Genomic DNA, 23418 nt, shown 5'->3' with positions numbered 1-23418 from the left:
TCAAAGATACTACTAACTGTAGACTAATGTCTCCAAATCACTACGTCCTGGTTTTTGTACTAGAGGGACTGTACCCAAACCCCATATCAAGATAAGAAGTGGGGCTGACATGTAAGCTGTGACTGCACTCAAGCAGATGCATCTAGAGTGTAATGCATTCATTGCTGCTGGGTGCTATATAGGTCAAAAGGCAGCGGTCCACCTACGTGAAGGCCCAGTCCTTGAAGATCCCCCCACTGTGGGAGGTGGAATGGGCCTGACCAGAGTGAGGGAAGGTAGGCATTGTAAGCAGGCACAACACAGCTTCTCGGAGGCTCATGGTTTTGGATCACAAGAAACAGTGTTCCAATTACCATAGCAAGCTGGACAGAGGAGAAAAGAAAGCAAATTCAGGAAACTGAACACTGTGCAAACCCTCTACTTATAGCCAGTGATGTAAGTAACTGAGTTAAAGTAAACAGCTTTACTTAACGCTGTTACTTTAGAGGGTAACGAGTAATCTAACTGATTACTCTTACCCTCATGGTAACGCCGTTCCCCCTCATGGTAACGCCGTTCCCATTACTTGGGTGGCATTACCGCAATTACATCTACCGCCACGGGGACGATAGATGTAATTCCCGTAACGCCGCAATTACATCTACTGCCACTAGGGGCGAAACTGATCGTCGCATGCTGCTATTCGGACCGCTCCACGGCCTCGGCCTTAGGAAAGGCCACAGCCTCGGCCTTAGGAAAGGCCACGGCTTCGGCCTAGCTCCGGAGCTGCGGCCATCTTGGTGCATCCATCATCCGGAGCGATCACTTGTAAACAAACCGGCGTCATGATGACGCCGGTTCCTCTCTCCTCTCTGTGTACAGATCTGTACAGTGGAGGGAAGAAATCGGATGGCTTACATACCCTGCCAATACTCTGCAATTCCCTGACAGTACTCTGCAATACCCTGCCAATACCCTGCAATACCCTGCCAATACTCTGAAGTACCCTGCCAATACTCTGTAGTACCCTGCCAATGCTCTGCAGTACCCTGCCAATGCTTTGCAATACCCTGCCAATACTCTTAAATATCCTGCTATACCCAGCCATACTCTGCCATACTCGGTAATATCCAGCCATACTCTGCCATACTCGGTAATACCCAGCCATACTCTGCCATACTCGGTAATACCCAGCCATACTCTGCCATACTCGGTAATGCCCATCCATACTCGGCGATACCCAGCCGTACCCAGCCATACTCAGCCAATATTACAGTGGGGGAGATGACATGGATATTACAGTGGGGACTATATGGTGGTGGAATTTTCACAGGTTTTTGCAAATTAAATTATTATCTGCTGATCTGAAAAATGATCGGATCCGTGACTCTGATCTGAGGAGCGATCCGATCCGTGAGTTTGGGGGGGACAGATGTACAGAGGGGAAACAGATATATGTTTGTGGGGGGATGACAGACGTGTAGTGGGGTATAGAGGGGGAATAGATATATGTGTGGGGGGAACAGACGTGCAGGGGGGTACAGAGGGGAAATAGACATGCAGGGTGGTACAGAGGGGAAATAGACGTGCAGGGGGGAACGCGCCCATTGCTTACACTAATACTAGACCCCCCTCTTAGAATATAAAAAAAGTCAGTTACTTTGCTGAGTAGCTAATTACTGAGTTACTAACGCAATTACTTTTTGGAAGAATTAATTTGTAACTTAACTAATTACTTTTTTAAAGTAAGATGACCAACACTGCTTATAGCAGACATTAGTACCCCATTGGGGCAGCATGGAGGACCTTGGCACAGAGGGATGGCTAAGTGCAGTCCAAGTGACATCTGATCTCTTCCTACAATCCCAGACATTAGGCAGATTCTTCCTCAAATGATGAGGATTCATCTGTGAAAGAAGGTCCTTCCGCCATGTTAATACCAAAACTGAAAGATACAAATATCTTCAGACTCCCTGGTGCCTTTGAGTCTCAAAATTACCAGCATGGGCACTAGAAAATAGAAACAAACTCCTAAGGCTTTTTCTGGTTCATGAGTCAAGCATGTTTTGTAAGAGGATTGGAGGCATCCAGAAAAGGTCTATGTTCCCTCTAAGCACTTTGTTTTTTTGTTCCCATGTAGACCCGCTTAGCTCATGCCTGAAGAAATCTCTAATTTTGCCAGTTGAGGACTTGCCTACTTTCAGGGATCCTGTAGATAAACACTTTGAGACTTTACTTAAGGTTTCCTTAACCCTATCTGGTCCAACCTCGCAACCAATTGAAGTTGCCATGGTGATGTGTCAGACACTTAGGGTATGGTCCAGGCATGTTACCCGACAGTTTCTCAACAGAGTAAAAGGCTTCTATGTCCAAGGCTAACTCAAAGTTATGGCTTTGCCATAAGTCTTTTTCGTTGAGACCCTCTAAACCATGTTGAAAGTCCTCTTCCTGATAAATGGGTGCCATATGCTGGGCTTTGCAAACATCTGGTTCCAGGAGCTCCAGGGAACAGGAAGTAATTTTCTCCATTTGCAAACTGGAATTTCAGAACTGGCCTTCACTTTGTTTTTAGCTGTCAAATGTGCCTTTGTGTCCTCAGAGCAGAGTGAATAAGCTGAAATCTGTATATCAACTTCAGACTCAGGGAGTTGCGATACAGGTCCCTGTGGAAGAGAGGTACCAGAGCTTCTAGTTGAACCTGTTTTCAGTTCCCAAACCAAATGGAGAGTTCAGACCCACTCTGAACCTCAAATCGTTAAACCCTTTTCCAAACATTACAAAGTTCTGGTTGGAATCTGTGAGATCATAACACCTTCAGCCAGGAGATTTCTTGGCGTCATATATGGATGGAGCCATTAATATCAAGGATGCATACTTACAGATTTTCCCTCCACATCAATGTTTTCTTCACTAACAGTGGAGGACAACCATTTTCAGTTTTTGGTTCTCCCCTTCGTCTAAGTCATTTTCCCCCTAGTTTTTACTAAAGTATTGGCTTTGGTGTTAGCTTTGTTGCAGTCCAAAGGGATTCCTGTTTTAGGATACCTTGATGATCTTGCGCTAAAGTAGAACCTCCATTGGACAATTCATTGGAATACCTGGGATTGGTACTGGATATGATCCAGAACAGAGTGTTCCTTCCCTCGTGCTCAGTGGCATTCCATACCCCTGCAGTACAACATTCTGTTATCCTCGAACAAGTCCTCAATGTCACAGGATCATCCTACAATATGTACCTGTCTTCCTGAGCCCAGATTTCTGTGATGTGATTGATGTCAAGTCCATCCCTGGAACTGGGCCAATCATTCTTCCTATTAAACCCATTCTTTCCATGGATGCCATCCTATCAGGTTGGGGAGGAGTGCTGGGGACAGCCACAACACAAGGAACCTGGAGTCCGCTTGCCTTCCAATCAACCTCCTGTAACAAAGGGGCGATTTGTCTCTCCCTTCAATGGTGGACAGACTATCTGAGAAGTCTAGTTCAATCAATCACTTTATTCATCCAGCCTTTGTTTACTACTTTGATCTCAGTAATAAACAAAGGCAGCATAAATGCAGCTTTTGAATGGCAGTAAGCAGAATTTAGTAAGCAATCAGTGTAAAAATAACAGTATGAAAAAAAATGTAAATAAAAATGTACATACTGACGGCAGAGCAAGTGCATTGTCACTGCAGTGACCTTGTACTGCTGTTGGGGTGATCATGTACAATGGCTGACTGCTCTGATTTTACTGTATGTCAGTGCCACCCGCCATTGTCTCTGATCATAGCCCTAACAGTACAATTTCCCTATTCACTGCCACGTTAGTCAGTGTCCATAATCATCACTGCACCAGTCACAGTATCCCTGATCACCACCACACCAATCGCAGCATCCCTGATCATCACCACACCAGTCATAGTGTCACCATAAGGATTCATGCACTTTTGTGAGGCTCTCTGAAGAGAGAACACAGAACACTTCAGAAAGTATTTGAGAAGCAGTGAGAAAGTGTTGTATTGCCTCCTCACAGCGTACTTTAACCCCATTGGACTCCCCACGAGCACCCCCATTCACTTGAATAGGTTGTGATCAGCAGGTCATGATCAGGGGGAATAATTCTTACCATGTCTGCGAAGCAAAGTATCTGCAGCTAAAGGAAGTAGTGGTTGAAGGCCGTAAAACCCTGCACAACCACAAGGTTTTACTCCCCCCAACCTCATGTGTGAAGAAGCCCGTCAGTGTTTCTGATCACCGCCAGACCAGTGTAGCGAGAATCAACGTTCCTGGTTGCCGCCACACCAGACCAGTGCAGCCAGAAACAGTTTTCCTGATCACTGCCACGTCAGTCCCAGTGTCACAGACCAATTTGTGCCAACAACGATGTCCCTGATTGTCGCCACACCAGACCTATGTAAGTCAGCAACAGGGCTGATAATTTCTGCCGCACTGATCCCTAGTGACACCAGATCAGTGTAAGCCAGCAACAGTGTTGCTGATTGCTGCTACAAAAGTCCCACTGTCACCAGACCAGTGCAGCCAGCAATAGTGTTCCTGATCACCACCACACCACACTAGTGCAGTGTTGCCTCTGCCTGCCGCCTGTACTGACCCTGGCCTGTGTTACCAGGTTTCTGCCTGCTGCCTAGACTAATCCTTTGTTTGCTGACCAGGTCTATGCCTGTCGCTTGAACTGACTCATCTGCACATCTTACTATGTCCCTATGAGACACCAGTCCCAGCCATCCCCTGCAGTGCTAGAACCGCATGAACTTGTGTTCTTATTTTATTCAGCCTCCTATACTTCCTGGCCAGTCAACATGGAATTCCTGGGGGAGCCATGTACCAGTCGGCTAGGCTTGCATGGCTTATTGAAATGGGGACTGCTATAGGTGATGCTACACTAAGCTACGTATATTACCTGACCATTCGTGTAGAAGTGACCATTACAGTACACTGTTTTTGATACAATTGGTTAATTTGTGTGATACACATGATACAAAGTCTGGTACATAATCAGTCCAAACAATGAAAAGGTCTCACGTTTGTAGTATTCCCAAGCTTGGAAAGAGTAGCAGAATGTGTTTTTGGGGTGTAATTCTAAATATGCTTATGCTGTGTGAGAAATATATTATTCAGTTGACGACTTTTATTTTCATTCAACGTTTTCCAAAACCTTGTGGCAAAAAATGTCTTTAAAAGACTCATAATGCCTCGTAGAAACTACCTTAGAGTATTTGATTTCCAAAAGTGGTAATTTTGTGGGTGTTTCTCCTGTCCTGGCACTTCAGGGACTTATGATAGGTAATCAGGAAATTAGAGGCGGACAGTAATTTATGCTCCTTAAATGCCCAAAGGTGCTTCTTGGATTTTGGACTAGGGTGTGAAAAAGTCTCACACATGAGTAGCAGAATGCGTTTTGGGGTGTAATTGTAAGTATGCAAATGTGAGAAATAACTTAATATGAAAACTTTGTTAAAACAACACATTTTATTTAACTTCTTAATTTTCCAAAAAAGTGACCAAAAAATTACAACTTCAAAAACACACTATGGCTCTTACTATATATCTTGGACTGTCTACTTTCTAAAAAAAAAGGGTTTTTGCACTGTCTAGGCATTTTGGGGCCTCAAGAAATGAGAGATGCTGTCAATACATCAGGATTTATTAATTTTCTAATATAGTGTTGAGACTCAATAACTTTCACACTTACTAAATAATATAGCCTTTGTGAACTAATATAACATAGTAAGTAACATAAATAGTTTTATTTTACTTGACAAAAGAACTAAGTGTGGTCAAAATTATCTTATGTACCATATACATATACTCACTAGTTTGCTATAATTGCATGTAGTCAGAATGGAAAAGACACAGTGAACCTATGTTTCCCACATCAAACAAACTAAAATTCCCAACTCACTCACTAGCCAGCTTGCAACAAAGTAAATGTATCCCGTGTAACAGTTCAGTTAAAAACAGGGGGTTTAGTTTGCACACATTTTCAAATATATGCATAAGCTATAGTGGCCTTGTCATGGCACCCCAGTGTACTGCAGTCCTAAGCCCTTGTACACACGGTCGGACATTCTGCCAACCAAATCCGTTGGATTTTGTCCGACGGATTGTGTCCGAAACTGTTGCATACACACTGTTGGACCAAGTTGTCAGAAAATCTGATCGTTCAGAACGTGATGGCGTTATTTCGTTACGACTGGACTACGTTCACGCTAGTAGCCAATAGCTTTGGTTTAGGAATTTGATCTGAGCATGCGTGGCACTTTGTCCGATTGGAATTCTCTACACATGATCGGAGTATGTCCGATCGGACCAGTTTGTCGGAAAATATTTCCAACAAGTTGGAAAATTGGGTCCGATGGATATTCCGACTGAAACAGTCCGATGCATACCACACACAGTCAGATTATCCGACAAAACGGTCCGATAGGACACATTCCGTCAGGGCTAACTCTATAATCTATCTAGAATTTTGAGAGCCTCCCAAGTTGGAGTACATAGAGTATCTCACAAAAGTGAGTACATCCCTCACATTTTTGTAAATATTTTATTATATCTTTTCATGTGACAATACTGAAGAAATTACTCTTTGCTACAATGTAAAGTAGTGAGTGTCCAGCTTGTATAACAGTGTAAATTTGCCATCCCCTCAAAATAACTCAACACACAGCCATCAATGTCAAAAGTTTGTCTGTTTAGACCTCTAATATCTCACCAAAGCACCGCAATGGGGCTCCCAAAAAAATATTGTAAATAATTTAAAAATATAGTAAACATTTTTAAGACATGGTAAAAAAAATAAAAATAAAAAACTATTGACACCAGTGGCAAAACTACCAGGGTCACAAAGGTTGCACCTGCGACTATGCCCTGACATACCTCCATCGGGCTCGGAGGGAAGGGAGACCCTTCATGGTTTCTTGCACCAGGGCTGTGAAGGTTCTAGTTATGCCACTATCTCCCTAGGTAGAGCACATTAATGGCGGACCAATGTTTCCCACACCCACCAACACTTTTCTTTAGAAACAAAAACTTTCCCAGTCTGCTATCATTTTACTGCTGCTTTTAAGCTTCAGTTTTACAACCCATATTTTACTGGCTTTTCCCTGATTGGGGTAAAAATAATCATCAAAGTTAATGTCCATTCATGCTGTTTGGGTTTCTTAACACAAGCATACAGTATCTCAGAAATGTGAGTACACCCCTCACATTTATGTAAATATTTTATTCTATCTTTTTTTATGTCATGTCTGACAACACTGACAATATGACACTTTGCTACAATGTAAAGTAGTGAGTGTACAGCTTGTATAACAGTGTAAATTTTCTGTCCCCTCAAAATAACTCAACACACAGCCATTAATGTCTAAACCGCTGGCAACAAAAGTGAGCCCCATAGTGTAAATGTCCAAATTGGGCCCAATGTTTCAATATTTTCTGTGGCCACCATTATTTTCCAACACTGCCTTAACCCTCTTGGGCATGGAAAGGGGGAGATATTACAACAAAGCATTTTGACCTACAATATTAGGGTAAATATTGGTAAGTAAACTTGCTTGTGGAAAAGAAAATAAATAGTGGTAAGTGCACAACTTTGGAAAGGGAAGAGGTGTTATCATTGCTGGTTCTTGTGTGCTGCATGAAACCTGCTGGTCCAAAGGGAGTGGTGAGAACATTACTTTGGAAAGGGAATAGTGAATAATGCATCACTTTAGCTGCAGCTTGTATAATATGCTCATATTGCCTTTCTTCATCTGTCACATGCTCCATCCTGTTGCCAGGTCCACCAAGAGATACTCCATTGAGTTCTAGGTCTTCCATAGTACCCCCCCCCCCCAACACACACACACACACACTCATTTAACCTGCAATATTGTACTTCCAGAGGGTTCCTATGCATTTTTCGAGACCACCCAGCTGGTTACGTGTTTTAAGTAGTGACTCTATTTCAAGAATTTCCTACAAGTAAACATAATAAAATTGAGAATAATAGTATCCCAACAGCTATGTCAAGAAGTCTTTTTCTGCCTTACCTAATCCACCTGGATTGTAGATTAGAGAGAAAATGTATGAATTAGAATTTTCATGGCCTCTGACTCTAAAATGTGATCAGATCCTTTTTGTAGGATATAATGGATAACACATAATTTTAAGTATTTGAAAAACCATACATTCTGTGTTTTGTCCCAAACTAATAAGGTTATGCTAATGAGATGTATCCATTGGCTCTTTACCAATTAAAGGGGAAAAAATAGCTTTTTAGCAGGACTTTTCTTTACAGGTCCTTCATAGTTTTCTCCCCTTTGTTCATTAAGACTTGTTTCTTTACGCTTGCGTTCCCTCGCTGTCTGTCATGTATGTGTGTGCTACAAATTAATATATATATATATATATATATATATATATATATATATATATACATACACACACACACACACACACACACACACACACGCACATGCTAACATTATGCCTTTATCTGTAACTTCTATAATTGGTTGAAATAAAATGTACATGTATGTTGTTTCAGCTGTTTCCTTTATATGTAATTGCCAACAATTTACAGGCTTATTCATTAAAGCAGTGCAAGGTGTTTTTCTTTGTATAGTAAAATTGAAAACTGGTGAAATAATGCAAGTCTTTATCATATTTAAAGCAATTAGGAGATGCTCATCTGCAACAAGCAATTTTCACAGGCATAGATAATTTTGGAAAGTGTCAAAATAGGGGACCAGTACTGGCTGTGATTCAGGCAGTGGTAGTTATGAATGTGGCATCTCTCAGTAGGAAGCAAGTTAATTATAATTTAAGAAGTAATCACTCAATATCATCATATCAAGCTTCAGTGCAGTAGTCATCTTTGACGTAAGGGTCTGGCTCCTCATCTCATGCTTTTTTATTTCTTTTTTTCTAACATTCCTTCTGCAGGTTCTTTTTCCGCAGTGGAAATATAGAGCACCCTGAGGATAAGCTTTATAACACAACAGTGGAGATTCTCCCTTTTGATGTAAGTGTTTATTGTATGTTTTAAAAATGACCAAGTTCATTTGTTTTTGTTTTTTTAGACCTTTGATGTGCAGCTATTGACTGATTTTTTTTATATATAAAAGATTAAATCCAATTTACTTGATGTAAAGCTGTCCTTAAGTACTAGTTTCCTAGCTGTTATGTCCTCCAATCGCTGAACCTAAAATGATACCTTTATACGTGAACTTTCCCTCCAGACTAATATCAGCTCCCTCTCAGCCTTGTCCTTATTCATTTTCCAGTCCATGAACAGGTTTACCACTGCATTCTTTCCCCTGATCTCTGCTCTTCTCTACACCCATCATCAACTCTCAGTTTTTGTTCAGCATCTGCTTTCTATGGTCAGCTTACGCTATCCTGCCCCCCAATCACATTAATCTTTTGCTCTGTTCCTCAACCATTATCTAGCCTCACTGTACATATGCAGCCAATGGTTCGCAATGCTTGGCCTTCTCTATCCCTTGTACACAATCAGATGACCACTGCTTTTTGTCACTTCTGCCAATCCATGATCGCTTTCTCTATGCCTTCAATCTTCACTTCCCCTTGTCCACGATGACTTCATTCTCTGCAGCCTCTCTCTTCCCTGTAATGTAATTTCCTCCTTATCTCTTGCTCACTTTTCTCAGTATGTGGTTAGCTCAGGCTCTGCCGCCTCTCTTCTCCTTTTTGGTCAGCTACTTTTGTGCCTTTTCTGCCTGTGTGTCACCTTCTCTTCTGTCCATAAATTCACTTTGGTTGGTCATTATGTAATGTGTTTCTTTCCAAGTGCAAATAATTAGATGTTTGTAGTCCAGTCCTCAAACTTTCTCAAGAGAAGCAACTATAAGTCTGTATATTGAATGTCTCAAACCTCATCAGATGCCTCAAGTCAGTTGATGATGGGACCTATTGATTAAGATGTAAAATCAAACCAAAGGTTTTCCTTCATGTATTGTGACACTATTTATATAGTTTAACCACTTAAGGATCAGAAGAATTTTCCTTCTTAATGACCAGGCCATTTTTTTGCGATACAGCACTGCGTCTCTTTAACTGACAATTGTGCGGTCGTGCAATGATGTACCCAAACAAAATTTACATATTTTTTCCCACAAATATTTGATCACCTCTGCGGTTTTTATTTTTTGCACTATAAACAAAGAGCAGCAATTTTGAAGATTTTTTTTTCTTCACTTTTTGCTATAATACATATCCCCCCAAAAATATAGAAAAACAAATGTATTCATCAGTTTAGGCCGATATATATATTCTTCTACATATTGTTGGTAAACAAATCACAATAGGCGTATATTGATTGGTTTGCACAAAAGCTTTTGTCTCTACAAACTATGGGATATATTTAGGGACTTTATTTATTATTGTTTTTACTGGTAATGGCGCCGGCCTGCGATTTTTAGCGGGACTGCGACATTGCGGCAGACAAATCGGACTCCAAATGACACCAGTGACATTATTACATTGATCAGTGCTATAAAAATGCACTGATCAATGTAAAAGAGGTTCACACTAGGGGGTGAGGAAAGGGGTTAACTGTGTTCCCTAGGTGTGTTCTAACCGTGGGGGGGGGGGCTGCCTGGGACATCACCGAGATCACTGTTACAGATCACTGGGAACAGTAGATCTGTCATGTCCCCTGTCAGAATGGGGATCTGCCTTGTTTACAAAGGCAGATCCCCATTCTGCCTCTGTATTTGGTGATCGCGGGCCACCGGCAGACATTGAGTCCGCCCGACCCGTGGGCCCCCCCCCCCTGCAACTGCGCCTGCATGATCCGCCCTACAATGAAGCCAATTTGCGCAGGGGAGCCAACTTTCCGCAGTATAACTGCGGCGGCTGGTCATTTAGTGGTTAACTTTATTTAGCCCCAAGTATATTGCTTTGAGTTTAGTCGATCAAAGTTTTAATAATGTTCTTACAACTATAAAAGTGATTTGATTGTAGCACAGTTCGGAACACCTGCAGCATCTAGAATTGCACTATAGAGCTTCAGATTTTGAGAGGAAGCCAGTTAGGACAACATGCAGCTGTATAATAATGTAACATTATGTATTCAGGCAGTAGTGTGAAGGAGGGGTTTACAAAAGCAGGTGGAAATGAAGATTAATGATCTTTTGTAAAATAACATTTGAAAAGTGTACAGTTTCCCAGAAATTACATCTCGTTTTTGACCAGCAGCTTAACCACTTCAGCCCGGGAAGGATTTAGCCCCTTAATGACTAGGCCATTTTTTGCAATACGGCACTGCGTCGGTTTAACCGACAATTGCGCGGTCGTGCGATGCTGTATCTAAACAAAATTGATGATCTTTTTTCCCCACAAATAGAGCTTTCTTTTGGTGGTATTTGATCACCTCTATGGTTTTTATTTTTTGCGCTATAAATTAAAAAAGACTGACCATTTTGAAAAAAATACAATATTTTTTTGTTTCTGCTATAATACATATCCCCAAAAAATATATAAAAAAAATGTATTCATCAGTTTAGGCCAATATGTATTCTTCTTCATATTTTTGGTTTGCCCAAAAGTTATAATGTTGACAAACTATGGGATAGATTTAGACTATTTTTTTTATTGTTTTTACTGGTAATGGTGGTGTTTTTTAGTGGGACTGCGACATTGCGGCGGACAAATCAAACCCCAAGTGACACTTTTTAGGGACCAGTGACATTATTACAGTGATCAGTGCTAAAAAAAAAAAAATGCACTGATGAATGTATAAATGACACTGGCAGGGAAGGGGTTAACAATAGGAGCAATCAAGGACTTAACTGTGTTCTCTGGGTGTGTTCTAACTCTGTGGGGGATAGGCTTACTGGGACAATACAAAGATTGCTGTTCCTGATCACTAGAAACAGCAGATCTCAATGTTGTCCCCTGTTAGAATGGGGATCCGCCTTGTTTACATACTGTACCTCGATCGTGGGTGACCGGCAGACATTGAGTCCTCCGGACCAGCGTGCGAGCCCCTGGGGTGCACGCGTGCCCACACTGTACCTATACGTCGGTCTGTGCATGTGATAAACAACAGACTTGTGGGGCACACCCTAAATGCATTTACATTTAAGATGGTGCTGCTATAAGACCACAAACAGGCTATTTAAAACACCTGAACATATTCAAAAAATAATAGGATTTGGTCACACCTTATGGCGCTTAAGCCCAACTTACTGCGTCGAAGTACCCCATTATTAGTGGGGCCTACACTATTAATAGAATGAAAGATCCTACATTTCAACCATGGGAGACAAACTCCCCGAGATAAACTCCTGCGGTGCACGCTATCACACTACCACACGCGCAGACCGACGTACAGGTACGGTGGTTTGCGTAGCTTAACCGCTTTTCTGCAGTATATATACTGAATGCGGTAAGCAAGTGGTTAAAGAGGTGTTCCGCCTGGGGAAAAATTAAATAAACATCAGCAGCTCCAAACACTGTAGCTACTGACCTTTTAATATACAGACACTTACCTGTCCAGGGAGCCCGCAATGTCGGCACCCCAGCCGATTTTCAGATTGGCTTTCGGGTGCTACCACCGCAATTTGTCGCAAGGGAAACCGGCAGTTTAGCTTTTTGGCTTCACAGCTGGTTCCCTACTGCGCATGTTTAAGCTTCCAAGGGACAGTGTTGCGGCGTCAATTCCCAGAGGTGGGGAAGGGTACCAGTCAAAAACAGGTACCTGTTCACCTACCCCCCCCCCCCCCCTAAAGGTGCCAAATGTTGCTCCGGGGGGTTAGAAGGCAGGTCAGTGGACGTTCCACTTTTAGACTTTTAGGGGGAACTCCGTTTTAGGCATTAATTCCTAGAAAATCCACACACTGCAACTGTACACATTGTGAGTATAAGGAAGGGGGGGTCCAGATTACCATTCTGCTTTAAGATGATCATGCCTTCATCACTTTTCCTTTCAACCAGCACGTTGATCAAAAAAATAATAATCCGTCCCCCATCTACACATTCAAGTTGAATGGGGAAATCGCTCCTGCTATGCTTCCCCACCAGCAGAATACACAGATCAGTGTTGCCAGCTATAGCCAGCGGCACTGATCATTTTGGAAAAACCTGACAGGCATATGTTTGGCTACAATGTGGGCTATACACAAGGGACCTACTATTGTTATCTGTAAGTGTATGTTACACCCTGCTGAAGTACTGCTGCATGTCTCATAACCTACTCTGCTGTGTGACTTGAGGTGAAGAGCTGGGATTTCTAGCCATCACATTGATTAATCCTGTATGAGAGATCACATCAAAACTACATTATCACACTTGTGTTTCTACAAACGAGCAGCTGTCCAAACACTTCACAAGAGGTTCAGAAACAGGTGTTCAAGTTTCTAAACTACAATATGATATGCCTAGCTAAAGCCATTGATGTGCAGCAGAATAAACACATAATTAATGTATGGTGATTGGTAGTGAAAGAAACTGAATCCAACTAAAGTTGGCGCCCTATAAAAATAGCGCCTGCACAGTGCCCCGAAAGAGCCGCTCCTCCTCCTCACTCCAATGTGAAAGCCCGATACAGCATATCAACCAAAAAAGACAGGAAATTTGTGTGGAAAAATAACACATTTTCTACTTTGTTATAAGACATATCCAATTAAAAATTAAATTTCTTCATAAATTTAGGCCAAAATATATTTTGCTACATACTACAGGAGGAGTGGTTTAAAAAAAAATGGACTGGAGTTGGAAAAAAAAAACCCGGACTGGTTTTTAAAAAATAAAAACACTGGAGGGGAAAAAAAACAGGACTGGATTTAAAATAGACTGGAGTTGAAAAAAAAAACAGACTGGATTTGAAAAAAAACTGACTAGAGTTGAAAAATAAAACCCGTACTGGAAAAAAAAGCCTGTCAGATGGAAAAAGAACCCGGACTGGAGTTGGAAAAAGAACCCGGACTGGAGTTGGAAAAAGAACCCGGACTGGAGTTGGAAAAAGAACCCGGACTGGAGTTGGAAAAAGAACCCGGACTGGAGTTGGGAAAAGAACCCGGACTGGAGTTGGGAAAAGAACCCGGACTGGAGTTGGGAAAAGAACTCGGACTGGAGTTGGGAAAAGAACTCGGACTGGAGTTGGGAAAAGAACTCGGACTGGAGTTGGGAAAAGAACTCGGACTGGAGTTGGGAAAAGAACCCGGACTGGAGTTGGGAAAAGAACCCGGACTGGAGTTGGGGAAAGAACCCGGACTGGAGTTGGGGAAAAAAAATGATCTGGGGTTATTTTTTACACTTATTTTTTAGCAACACACCTTTATAAATTTTTTTTATTAAGCATTTTTTTTTTTTAAATAAAAACCCAGACTGGTTTTGAAAAAAAAACTGGACTGGATTTCAAATAAAAACCGGACTGGAGTTTAGGAAAAACCAGGAATGGATTTGAAAAAAAAACCTGGACTAGAGTTGAAAAAGTAAAACCCGGACTGGATTTCAAAAAAACGGACTGGAGTTGAAGAAAAATCCCGGACTAGTTTTAAAAAAAAAAATGGATTGGAGTTGGGAAAAAAACAGACTGGAATTAAAATAAAAAAAACGGACTGGAGTTGAAAAAAAAATAAACCTGGACTGGTTTAGAGAAAACACCGGACTGGAGTTTGAAAACAAACCTGAACTGGTTTTAAATTAAAAAAACGGGCTGGAGTTGAAAAAACCCGGACTGGATTTTGAACAAACCGGACTGGAGTTGGAAAAAAAAATCCACTGCCTCTGATTACTGTATAAATAAATGTCACTGGCAGGGAAAGGGTTTAACAACACTAGGGGGGATCAAGGGGTTAAATGTGTTCCCTATGTGTGTGTTCTAACTGTGGGTGTCACGAGTGATTGCGGGCGGCTACAGTGTCTTAAAGAGCCGATGTACAGCTACGACGGCTCTTGCAGGGGAGCCAACCTACCGCAGTATAACTGCGGCAGATGATCGGGAAGGGGATATCAAATCGATTACATTCAGATAATAAAATTTTTTGTATTTTCTATTACAGTATAATTAAATTATTAACAATTATTATAGTTTATTTATTATTAAGTAAAGTACTATTACAGTCAATTTTTAAATTACAGGTAAAATAGCTGAAGTCAGTAATTCTTCGATTCAGGTCTCTGCGCCATAACAGCTAATTTGGGATAGATTAGATTTACATTTTTATTGGAATTTCCTTTCAAATTTGGCCAAAGTAACTGTTAGTGAACATAATGAATACAAATGCATCCGAAGTTACGAATTTTCCGAAATAACAAATGCCGCATCTAAAGGAATGATCCGATGAACGAAAAAAAAAAAAAAAAAGAATCGAAAACAAAACACATTTTTTAGTATTGCATATGTCTAGCCAGAATTAATTATATATAATGTTTTAGTGTAATGAATTCCAGTGGGCTGAGTGACAGACTATATGCGAAATGCTTTACCTGTCAAAAATATGTGCAATTCTATCCAGCTATTTTATGATCCACACATCTTCTGCATTCCCATAGTTGGGTGATTGACCTGATCTTTTAAAGCTCAATACGAGACAATGAGTGAAAGGAAATATCTCTAGTGGGGATACAAAAATGAAAAACCTGGCACAAAGTCTATCATTCCCCACTCTATCCAGAACTTAAAAAAAAGAGGTTTGGCTATTAGTCCACTAAAGCAATGCCTTTGTCACCTCCATAACCTCAGCCTGGTAATTGGATAATGAGAGAGAAACACTGGGGCACTTTTGCTTCAGAACTGCCAGTAAAATGCTTATGTGTTAATGGAGCGTTTGTGAGGTGTTTTTACAGAGTTTGTGTTGTGGTTTTCAAAAACGACACCAAAAAGGCTTAGTGGGGGCGGTTTTGAGGCACATTTGATGCCGTTCCCATTCGTTTCAATGAGAGGGCAGGAGCGTTTTTGATGCTGTTTTTTTTAGCTCCTCTAACATGCTCCAAAGATGCTGCAGGCAGGATATTTTTTTTTCACTGCAATGGCCTTTAAACTCTTGGAGTACTAGTGTAGAGAAGATCGGGACAGATAACATAAAGGTAGATTTTACATATTTGTACTGAAAAAATTGCATCCAATAATTTATAATAAAATGTTAAAGGATTACAGGCTTCATTTTTTTTATGTTTGCCTGGTTCAGATTTAAAGATCTTGAGGCTTAGGTAATGGTTTCATTTTGTAATATGCAAGACATATTACATTTTATTTGGCAGCCAACTCTAAGTAAAGCTAAATGTGTAAGGTTAGTTGAATTACTTCATACATTATAGCATATTACTTTAAAGTGGAATTTCAGATATGTTCCTTTTTGCATACTTATATTGGTCCAGCTTGGACCATTGTAAGTATCCATCTCTCCTACCTGAGGGGCCACAAGTAAAACTGACAATTACTGTAGCAGTTGGCACTAGTACAGTGGTTGCTGCAGTCTTCTGGGTCCTGTGATACCACAAGATCGATATGATTTTGTTAAGATGATGCCATCAGCAACAGCAAACTGAAAAGTTGCAAGAGCTTGAAGTTGTAACTCACGTTTTGGAATTAAACTAGGCAATCACTTATAAAACATTGTAATCATGTCTAAGAGGGACTCTGATATGAGTGGTAGATACATAGTGGAAACAGACAACAGAAACCATAAAACATACAGTAGAGTATTCTATCTGAAGTATACATTCTTTAAAATCTATCTATTGTTCATGGGCTCTACTGAAGCATAAAACAATTAACAAGGTATAATTATTAGAACAGCTGCATCAACATTGCTCATTGAAATTCAAAACCCTGCAATTAACGTGGCTCTAATGACTTTGCCCGTGTTTAATTAGCTTTGCAAATTGTGTTTGAATCCAGGTAGGAATTAGTTTCAATGTAAGTATACCTATGTCTTACCTGAGAGGCCCCTAGGGAAGCTGACAATCACTGTAGTAGTTGGCACTACTACAGTGATTGCCACAATTTCCCGGGTCCTATGACATCACTGTCCCTCCTCTCCACCTTGTCCAATCATAAAATGGCTTGTATGCATGTGAAGGAGTGGCAGGGCCTAGCCAGCAACCCCTCTGCTCATTGTGCAGGACAGAAGTTGTCAGGGACGCAGAGTATCGTCGCAGTCGCTGTAGTAGTGATGAATACTATAGTGATTGTCAGCTTTCCCATTCTTTCATTATAACTCTATTTTTTTGTTGTTTGTTAGCTTTAAAAAATGGTCCTTATACGTCCGCGCATATACTGCTTCTTTGTGTTGCATAGATTGAATAAGTAGTGGGGAAAATTATTTGATCTCCTGCAGATTTTGTAAGTTTGCCCACTTACAAAAAAATTAAGCGTCTATCATTTTTGTCATAGGTGTATTTTAAATGATAGAGTTAGAATATAAACCAAAAATCCAGAAAAAAAAACACATGATACAAATGTTATAAATTGAGTTGCAGTTAAGTGAGTAAAATATGTATTTGATCCCCTACCAACCAACAATAATTCTGTCTCCCACAGACTGGCTACAGTATGTACTTATGTGGTACACTGATTAGTCCTGTCAATTTAAGAAGGTGCATGTGTATAAATATATATTGTTATGTGTATAAAAGACACGGTCCACAGACTCTCTTGCTTCCATTCAAACCTCACTATCATGGGCAAGACCAAAGAGCTGTCAAAGGACGGCAGGGACAAGAATGTAGACCTGCACAAGGCTGGAATGGGCTACAAGACCACCAGCAAGAAGCTTAGTGAAAAGGAGACAACTGAACGATGCAAGATTTTGCCTCATGGGGTAAGGATGATTATTTGTACACTAGAGGGAGAACCTTTGGGGGAATCTAGGATGGAAAAGGACCTGGGGGTCCTAGTAGATGATAGGCTCAGCAATGGCATGCAATGCCAAGCTGCTGCTAACAAAGCAAACAGAATATTGGCATGCATTAAAAAAGGGATTAACTCCAGGGATAAAGCAATAATTATCCCACTCTTCAAGACTCTGGTCCAGCCGCACCTGGAGGATGCAGTCCAGTTCTGGGCACCAATCCTCCGGAAGGATGTACTGGAAATGGAGCGAGTACAAAGAAGGGCAACAAAGCTAATAAAGTGTCTGGAGGATATTCGTTATGAGGAAAGGTTGCGAGCACTGAACTTATTCTCTCTGGAGAAGAGACGCTTGAGAGGGGATATGATTTCAATATACAAATACCATACTGGTGACCCCACAGTAGGGACAAAACTTTTTCACAGAAGGGAGTTTAACAAGACTTGTGGCCACTCATTAAAATTAGAAGAAAAGAGGTTTAACCTTAAACTACGTAGAGGGTTCTATACTGTAAAAGCAGCAAGGATGTGGAATTCCCTGCCACAGGCGGTGGTCTCAGCGGGGAGCATCGATAGTTTCAAGAAACTATTAGATAAGCACCTGAATGACCGCAACATACAGGGATATACAATGTAATACTGACATATAATCACACACATGGATTGAACTTGATGGACTTGTGTCTTTTTTCAACCTCACCAACTATGTAACTATATTATGAGAAAAGTGAACTACACGAGACAAGCTTGTGAATGATCTCAAGGCAGTTGGGACCAAAGTCATCAAACAAACCATTGGTAACACAATACGCTGCCATGGATTGAAATCCTGCTGCGCCCTCAAGGTCCCAATCCTCAAGAAGGCACATGTGCAGGCCTGTCTCAAGTTTGCCAATGAATATTTAAATGATTCAGAGAAGGATTGGGAGAAAGTGCTGTGGTCAGATGAGACCAAAATTGAGTTCTTTGGCATTAACTTGACTCCTGTTTGGAAGAAGAAAAATTCTGACTATGACCCTAAAAACACCATCCCTACAGTCAAGCATGGGGTTTCTCTGCTAAAGGTACAGGCTGACTTTGCCGCATTGAGGGGCCTATAGACGGGACCATGTATTGTAAGATCTTGGATGAGAACCTTCTTCCCTCAGCCAGAACACTGAAGATGGGTAATGGATGGGTCTTCCAGCATGATAGTGATCCAAAACATACCACCAAGGCAACAAAGGAGTGGCTCAAGAAGAAGCACATTAAGGTCATGGAGTGGCCTAGCCAGTCTCCAGACCTTAATCCTATAGAAAATGTATGGAGGGAGCTGAAAACCTGAAGTTGCCAAGTGACAGCCAAGAAACCCTAAGGATTTAGAGAAGATCTGTAAAGAAGAGTGGACCAAAATCACTCCTGAGATGTGTGCAAACCTAGTAACCAACTACAACAAGAAACGTCTTACCTCTGTGCTTGCCAACAAGGGTTTCTCCACCAAATACTAAGTCATGTTTTGCTTGGGGATCAAATACATATTTTACTCACTGAACTGCAACTCAATTTATTACATTTGTATCATTGTTTTTTTTTCTGGATTTTTGGTTGATATTCTGTCTCCATCATTTAAAATACACCTATGATAAAAAATGATAGACCCTTCATTTCTTTGTAAGTGGGCAAACAAAATATGCAGGGGATTAAATAATTATTTTCCCCACTGTTCTTCGTTCAAGCCCTTGCTGTACTTTGGGATTTCTTACTTCTTACTTACACAGTTCACCAATATCAACAAGTAACATGTTTAATTAATTTCAGTGTTTTATAGCTCTTGGTGAGATGCATGCATTAGAACTCTTAGCCCTTGTACACGCGGTCGGAGATTCTGACGGAATGTGTCCTATCGGACCATTTTGTCGGATATTCCGACTGTGTGTGGTCTCCAACGGACTATTTCCGTCGGAATATCCGACGGACCAACTTTTCCAACTTGCCGGTAAAATTTTCAGACAAAATGCTCCGATCGGACATACTCCGATCATGTGTAGCCTACTCCGAATGACAAAGTGCCACGCATGCTCAGATCAAATTCCTAGACCAAAGCTATTGGCTACTAGCCTCAACGTAGTCCCGTCCTAACGAAATAACGTCATCACATTATGTACAATCGGATTTTCCGACAACTTTGTCAGACCATGTGTATACAACATCACTTTCAGACCTCTTCTGGAAATGAATCCGTCGGAATTACTCCGACAGATTTGGTTGTCGGAATCTCCGACCGTGTGTACAAGGGCTTTGTTTTCTCTGACTACATTCGCGTATACTCATTTTTTTTGTGGTGTGGAAATTCCGGGATTTTTGCATTATTGGTACCGGTTCCAGGAGAGCACACTTATGCATCTAAAATGCATTCAAAACACAACACACTGCAGCCTCTATCAGCTCTGTTGCAATTTCCAATTATGCCCCTGTCTCTCTTGACATGGCAATGTCAGCCATGCTTTGAGGGCACTGGTCCTGGCGCATAAATGATGCGATGCTATATGACACACGACTCTAGACTGAAATCTGAAAATAGCTGTCGTGCTACTTTACACACAATGAAACTCCAAATTGATATCCCATGATACTGTGAGAATCCCAAAGGTATACATAGGGGAGTTTTTATTTACCTGTGGTCAAGACTTCAGTAACTTATGGTGGAAAGGCTTGCTATTCTAATGCAAGATATCCAGCACCTTGAGGCTCTATATAAGGAGACTGTCTCGAGCCACACTAGGCGAGCTCGCTGTACTCAGAACGCCCTGTGGTAGAAGTTCACCTTTTAAAAAAATAAATAAATGCACAAATCTTTTTGCAGGCAAAAAGCAGTTTTACACTGACGGAATCATTGAACTACCACAGCGCGCAACAGTCTTGCACAGATGCGTTTTCTTTAGCTTGTGGCAGCGAGCGGGGGCCGGTACCTTTGTAACATCTTACACCCTGAATATGGGTGTAACATTTTACAAAAGGCGAACTTATCCTTTAAATTCCTGTGTCTAGACAGGGCCAAAGCCATGCAGGTTAAATGCAGGCGTGCCCTCTATGAACACTGGGATAAATGCAGAAGATTGCTTTCCCGAGGCTTACGGACACAATTTGTTCATTCACATATCCCTGAAATGAATACACGCTTTGGTGCCAAGGTTCATGATTCCCCTGCTATTGCTGCAAGGTTTCAAGAATACTACTCAGCTCTGTATAATTTGTCCCAGACACTGCTCCTAGTCATCTGTCCAAAAAGGAACAGCAAACTTGACCTCTGTCTAAGATGAGTTCCTAATGGCCCTCAACAAACTCAATCTGGAAAAGCCCCTGACCCCGATGGCTTTATCCTAAGGTACTATAAATTTGTTGCTTCTCTTCATTCACTGTACTTTGTGAAAGCATTTAATGCAGTGGGTACAGACTCAGAATTCTCTATGAGCCCATGTAACCCTGATGCCTAAAGAGGGCAGGGATCCACTTGGTTGCCACAAGTACAACCCAATATTGCTACTAAATACAGAGTTGGAACTATTTACTAAGATCTTGGCGGTCCATCTGGTGGGCATAATCCAGCATATCCTACATCACCACAGCGATCCAGCATATTGTATATCCCTCCAGAGAGGGCTGTGATAACATCATTAGGACCTTGCACTTCATACATCTGCCCTGATCAAAGTGTCTCCTGATGCTATTACTATCTACTGATGCAAGAAAGCCTTTGACTGGGTGCATTGGATGTTCATGTTCTGACCCTAGAACCACCCTTATGTAGAATGAGAGCAAACCCCAATATCAGTGGAGTGTTTGGCTCCAGCTTTAAACATCAAAAAGTGGCTGCATACACAAATGATCTGTTGTTTTATGTGACCAAACTGATCGTATCACTTCCAAATCGGATTGGAAGAGTTCTCCCTTTATGGCTCCCTATCTAACTTTTTTATTAACTACCAAAAGTCGGGAGCCCTGAATATTTCTTTACCTGATCATGTCGTCCATCAGTTCAAAGGCAATTTTACTTTTAAAGAGGCATACTCAGTCATGGAAAACTTGGGGACAAACATGCCAAATGACCAAGCACGAACCTTAGAGGTTAAATTTACACCAAAAAACATGTTTCATGGTTTGGTAGCCTTGATGGCACACTGTGCTTTTAACCAGTTCCTGTTGTCCCACAAACCACAGAGACTGAAATGGTCCATACTCACACTGCACAAAGATTAGGGATTATTGCAGTACCAGATTTCTCACTATACTGTGTGGCTTGTCACCTTTCAAGGTTGATTGACTGTTGCCACCATGGCTCACTGAAAACAATAGGTGAAATTAGAACAAACTCATAATAAAATCCCATTTATCACTCTTCCCTGGTGACAGGAAAATATCCCACTCGAAATAAAGACCAACCTATAATTGGTAGCACGTGGGCAATATGCAGGACATTTTTTAACAAGGATAATGTCTCTCCATCCCCATCTCCTCTTTACCCAATCATTGGTAACTCTGCCTTTCAGCTTCGGGTAGAAGACCCCAGCATAAGATGATCCGAGCCCGCTGCTTTCTCTCAGCCAAATTAACAGACAATTCATCTCAGAACAAAGCCTCTCACATCTCGGATTAAGGGAGCTCACACAATTAACTCACTTCCTTCACTCTTTCTCCACTCTCTTTCTCCCGCATCTTCATTCTCTAGACCGCTTACTCAATTTGAAAAAGAATGTGAACTCCAGTTCCCACTTAAACACACAATCTCGATTATGTATAACAAGCTTAATGGCTTCCTGAAAACTTTATCCTACCTTATCTTGCAAAATGGGAATCTGAACCTCAACTCCAGGTGTCCCCAGAACAACGGGACTGGGTCATATATTTCTCTCATAAAGTGTCTATTTGCACAAAATAACAAGAATATGGATTTAAAATTCTGTCCTGTTGGTACATAACACCCCACACGCTCCACCACATTTTCCCTTCTATAGGAGAATTACTAAATATATTTTGGCCATGTCTCTCCCTCCAAAGTTTTTGGTCAAGGGTCCATTCAATTTTGCATGAAATTACAGATGAACCTATTCCAAATAGGCCATTTTCTTACTATACCACAACCTTAGCCCTAAACGGATATATGAGAGATCTGTACTTCCATACTTGGTCAATGCGGCTAGAAGTTGCATCCTGAAATGCTGGAAACTGTGTATTTCCCTGATAGCAATGTGGATAACTAAAGTGAATGAAATTGAAGGTATAGAAAATCTACTGGCCGCAGACAAATACTCCCAGGATAGATATCAGAAAATTTGGAGTAGTAATTATTTTAATCTACGTAAGCCCTGGAGGCTTAGTTACTTTTCTGGCAGATTATCTTTCTGTCTGCCATGTTTGTGTGTGCTGTGGGTTGACCATGGATCCCCACTTTTTACATTAGTGAGTGACCATAGGGGTACCTTAGTAACCCATTTACAATTATTCCCTTTGTTTTTTTAAATATTTTTTTTGGTACATAGGGGAAAACATGGTATGATTGGAATGAGTTTTCTTTTAACTCGGAGTATGAATCCTTTTTACAGACTGCTGACGACGCAGACATAATGATCTTCCCTCAAAGGAGAGGGGACAGGAGA

The 23418-nt window shown here is 41.2% G+C and overlaps 1 protein-coding gene across 1 annotated transcript in view; it reads left to right on the top strand.

Moving 5' to 3' along the window:
• MGAT4B (alpha-1,3-mannosyl-glycoprotein 4-beta-N-acetylglucosaminyltransferase B) overlaps positions 1-23418 on the top strand; it is an 820251-nt gene that overhangs the window by 730409 nt on the left and 66424 nt on the right. The window contains exon 12 of the mRNA XM_077474298.1: positions 8908-8986. Within this exon, the coding sequence (XP_077330424.1) occupies positions 8908-8986 (79 nt within the window). The remainder of the gene's footprint in view (positions 1-8907; positions 8987-23418) is intronic.

Source organism: Lithobates pipiens, unplaced genomic scaffold (genome assembly GCF_037356315.1).
Source record: "Lithobates pipiens isolate NorthernLeopardFrog02 unplaced genomic scaffold, aLitPip1_a1.2 Scaffold_8, whole genome shotgun sequence".
In the NCBI taxonomy this organism is placed as follows: domain Eukaryota; kingdom Metazoa; phylum Chordata; class Amphibia; order Anura; family Ranidae; genus Lithobates; species Lithobates pipiens.
The sequence above is the reverse complement of the archived record's forward strand: the minus strand, read 5'-3'. Positions and strand labels throughout refer to the sequence as shown.